The sequence below is a fragment of the Octodon degus genome, unplaced genomic scaffold, assembly GCF_000260255.1.
Source record: "Octodon degus isolate 3935 unplaced genomic scaffold, OctDeg1.0 scaffold00049, whole genome shotgun sequence".
Lineage (NCBI taxonomy): Eukaryota > Metazoa > Chordata > Mammalia > Rodentia > Octodontidae > Octodon > Octodon degus.
The window spans coordinates 2705407-2707017 of NW_004524625.1; the positions used below are offsets into that span (position 1 = coordinate 2705407).

At 31.3% G+C, this 1611-nt stretch overlaps 1 protein-coding gene across 2 annotated transcripts in view; it reads left to right on the forward strand.

Moving 5' to 3' along the window:
* Positions 1-1611, forward strand: part of Pgm2l1 (phosphoglucomutase 2 like 1) — a 152843-nt gene that overhangs the window by 93437 nt on the left and 57795 nt on the right. For both annotated transcript variants that reach the window (XM_023716632.1, XM_004632521.3), the window contains exon 2: positions 924-1091. In XM_023716632.1, the coding sequence (XP_023572400.1) occupies positions 969-1091 (123 nt within the window). In that variant the 5' untranslated portion in view covers positions 924-968. The remainder of the gene's footprint in view (positions 1-923; positions 1092-1611) is intronic.

Below are 1611 nucleotides of genomic sequence, written 5' to 3' on the forward strand. Positions count from 1 at the left end.
GCCTTGGTTTATAATTCCAATATTCATTATCACTACCATTATATAGGCTGTATATGTAGAAGGTATAAATAGTATAGACTCAATCCATACTAACCTTGAGGAGAAAAATTGTTTCATCTTATTTTCTTAATGTTAGGCTTTTCTAAAAAGAAACAAAGGGAAATTTTATTTAAGCTTTATTATGATTTCATACCTGTTGCTCTTTATATTCTTATTTTGGGGTGCTGAAAATTGAATTCAAGGCCTTACATATACTAAACAACTGAGCTAAAACCTCTAGCACCAAATCTGCTACTTTTTTGTGAAATACTTTTTTAGTCATAAATATCCTTACGATTTATGAAAATAAATTAAAGTGCAAGCAAATAAGATACAGAAAACTAAAGTATAAATGTTGGTATGCTACATTTTCCAGCCATGTTTGGATTTTAATGAAAATCCTATATGACACATTTGGCACATAAGACCTTATAGTCAACACATATTGTAATAAGTTACAGTTCTCTGTGTTTTTGAAGAGTAGTAACATTTATCTGGTCATTTGATTAGCAGTTTTATGTAAGTAGAAAGACATGTTTTGATAGCATTTATCCCTCATCTTCCAATTGATATCCTTTTGACTAAGAAGTTCATTTTAGGTCTGTAACTCTTACACTTATCAAATTGTTAAAAAGAACACTCTTGCTTATGTTATTGCAAAATGCTATAAAATTGTATGTGTAAAAATCATCTTCAATAGGGTCTGGCTCCTTTGCAGACTTAGTAAGTGACAGGTATTGCTTTTGTTATACATATTAATTTTAATAGCACTGTGGAATTTATAGTCAATATAGAACCTTGTGATGTGCACACATGGATCCTCAGAAAAGCTTAATGTTGGAACTTAAAATCCTGACTAAGCTTTAACTTCCTTGTTTTAATAGAATCCCAAAACGAAAGAACAGATTGAAAATCTGTTACGAAATAGGATGAACAAGGAATTGAGAGATCGCCTTTGCTGCCGAATGACTTTTGGGACTGCAGGACTTCGTTCTGCCATGGGAGCCGGGTTTTGCTATATTAATGATCTTACGGTAATACAATCAACACAGGTAAATATTATGAACTATTTTTTATGTATTTTTTTGCTCTTTATTTTGCTATATTAATTAGATAGTGCCTCTACCTCCTTCATGTGCCACTATGCTCTGTTGGATAATATTTAATATTATTAGAATAAGTTGGTGAAACCATCCTAGTTGGGATATATTAATCTCTATCTTTCTATCTCATGTAGAGTAGAAAAATAATTACACTTGAATGGCTTATGTACTGGAAGTGACTGTGGCCTTGATTGATGCTGCCTTATCCTTAATAGTGCCTCCCATTAGAGTAGATCTTCAGTAACTCAGAATAACTTAATTTTAGTTAAACGAATGGCTTTGGGTTATTTATTATATGGAGCTTTACATACATGGGCATTTATTTTGTGTCCTCATTTTTAAAAATATTAAAAGACAGAAACAAAATAGTATTTGCATTTCTGAGTTATAAAGATTAAATTTCCCATCTCATTTTGCAGAAGTAACTGGATACCTTGGTCTTAACCATCTAGTAGAAAAATATGAAGAC